This window comes from Stylophora pistillata, chromosome 7 (assembly GCF_964205215.1).
Source record: "Stylophora pistillata chromosome 7, jaStyPist1.2, whole genome shotgun sequence".
Taxonomy (NCBI): Eukaryota; Metazoa; Cnidaria; class Anthozoa; order Scleractinia; family Pocilloporidae; genus Stylophora; species Stylophora pistillata.
Genome location: NC_142525.1, coordinates 22,152,619 through 22,154,928, shown reverse-complemented (window position 1 = coordinate 22,154,928; position 2,310 = coordinate 22,152,619). Strand labels below are relative to the sequence as shown.

The 2,310-nt window shown below is 38.4% G+C and overlaps 1 protein-coding gene across 1 annotated transcript; it reads right to left on the bottom strand.

Moving 5' to 3' along the window:
- Positions 1-313: 313 nt before the first annotated feature.
- LOC111329854 (neuromacin-like protein) lies at positions 314-1,799 on the bottom strand. Its single transcript, XM_022934610.2, has 4 exons — positions 1,416-1,799; positions 1,266-1,332; positions 975-1,056; positions 314-600 (listed from the first exon to the last, which is right to left on the bottom strand). The coding sequence occupies exons 1-4, from the start codon at positions 1,416-1,418 to the stop codon at positions 492-494; spliced, it is 261 nt and encodes an 86-aa protein (XP_022790345.2). The 5' UTR covers positions 1,419-1,799; the 3' UTR covers positions 314-491.
- Positions 1,800-2,310: the final 511 nt, after the last annotated feature.

The following is a 2,310-nucleotide window of genomic DNA, read 5'->3' as shown; positions in this document are numbered from 1 at the left end:
TGCAGGTAACAACTTAAAAAGGCGGTGATTGTTGTCATTTCCAACATTAACTGAGCCATTAACTGAACCTAACAGTGATAAGCATCTAATTTCTCTAAAATTATCACCCAGAGTTAAACATTAGAATCATGAGAGAAAAGAAAATGATCGAGAACGTTATAAGCTCTTGATTGCTGGACAAATTCTCCCTGTAAGAATGCTATGAAGAACTTGGATACTAATGTTAGGGTGTTAAGAGTTGGGGGCTCTGTGACGCATCCCAGATTTCGTCATTTCGTGAGGGATTAGGAAGAAATCACGAGTAACGCTGAACTCGCGATGTGACAAAGCACTTTATTCATAAACAAGATTCACATGGCTATATTATACTCCACTCCACGCTTTGGAAGCTTTTAAAATCAAACACCAAACGCAGATCATCTTTATTTGTTTAAAAGCTGCAATGTTTGAAATTCTTGTTGTTGTTGTTTCCAACCAGCCATAAGGCGGTTTTAACAGGATCCAGTTCCAAAACATCTGCACTGGTAAGCTTTTTTGGTCATCCAACAAGTGCTAGGACAGAGCTGACAACTTCCACCAGTGTAACCCAACTCAATGCAGCTGCGAATTGAAATGAAACCCGTTACTACAATCTACAAAACTTGTAGTACAGCCCAATTTTAGGACTACGATCGCTGAAAACATACACCGGTTGGCTCAGTAACATCAATGGGCAGCTAACTTTACTCTGTATGACTAGTGTTTATTGTACTTCTCCGTATTCTCGCTTTGTTAAACTTGGCTTAAAATTGACGATTTGTTAATTTTTTGTTTTCTCAGTAGCTTTTGTTGTTTTCTTTGATCATGATTCTACTGCAGTACTTGTGGTCAGTTTTTTTTTCTGACTAGCTTATTGTTTAGATTTCTGGCCAGGTATAGCCAGACCTGCTTACGATGATAAGTTCCACACTAAGAATACGTGAATCAATGTTTACCGATCATTGCAGCTCTTCCACAATCTTCCAGTGCCCCAGCTACTCCATCTCGAGCACCTGCTCCATGTTTTATAGCAGTTACCTAAAATTCAATCGCCAAACATACACGATCATGACTCTGTGTGTTTACCTTTTAGACATAATTAAAAAAAGTGCTCGCAAACTTAGCTCCGGTCCTAGTTATAGGGTGTACTACTACATCTTGAGTTATATAAACTAACATAAAATCTTTCACCATAAAATTTGAATTTTTAATCAAATCATGATCAGAAAAAATAATTTTTGATTTACCTTGAGCTTCCTTAAAATTCAGGATGGTGAAAGAAGCAAGTAATAAAACCAAAGCATAACGGAAGGCCTGAAAAATAAGAAGAAATAACCAAACGGATCAGGATAAGGTCATCTTAAATTGAACTGTACTATCAACACTTATAAAATTACCATGATTTCTAGTAAATTCTCAAAACGTTCTGCGCCCCTCAAGTAATCGAAGTTTCCTCTCGTCGTAGTTGGATTCAACTGCAGTTTTGAAACTCTTGGATGCTTTAAATAATCAAGCAGGTCTTCCTCGATCGCGCAAGCACGTACTACATTCCCATAAACGTGAGGTGATCTATAGTTTGCTTTTACTTTGCCTTTAGCCTCAAAGGAAAGTGAGCTGTAGCGCGGAAAATGTTAGTATGCTTTCATGCGTGATCTGCTTTGATTAAGGATGTCCACTTTTGGTCTCCACAACATCGATTTAATAAAGAATTTACATGGAAATGTTTAACTGTACAAGCGAGCAAGCGAGCGTTTGTTTTTACTTTCCCCCCGACCGGAAAGGAAATTGTAAACTGAAAGAGTTCCTGTAACCCGCTTAACTTCAGTTTCTAACGACATTTCATTCTGACAATGGTAACTGATTTATCTGACAGGCACGTTCTTTCCCAACTTAATGTCCTTGCCAAGAAGTCACGTTGACAATGCTCATCAGCTCATCAATATTTCTATCAATTCTCTCACAACGCTGAGAGTGGCAAAGGTCAAACTGAAAATATAACCTCATGCAAATATTCTTGGCTGAGTATAGGAATGAGGTAACGTTCGAAAACAACGGTCGAATGCAAACCGTCAATAGTACTGAGTAGAAGTCACATGCAGCCCATAACAGTTTACATGGGTAGAAGATAGGGTGACGAGAAGGGAAGTTATGGTTTTGATATAGATCAGTTACAGCGGAGCTGTTATACTTCAGCTGTCACTCAGTGATTCTAAACTCCTGAACAATTTTCTTTGCACCACAATAGAATGAATGAGTTGCGACCGTATTCTTCCAAGCCACAAATTAAGTTGA

What these genes read in the sequence shown, in the direction of transcription:
- LOC111329854 (XM_022934610.2), bottom strand. An exon ending in GAATTTTAAGGAAGCTCAAG is followed by an intron (nt 1,057 to 1,265) that starts GTAAATCAAAAA and finishes ATTGAATTTTAG; the next exon opens with GTAACTGCTATAAAACATGG. An exon ending in TGGAAGAGCTGCAATGATCG is followed by an intron (nt 601 to 974) that starts GTAAACATTGAT and finishes TTCAATTCGCAG; the next exon opens with CTGCATTGAGTTGGGTTACA.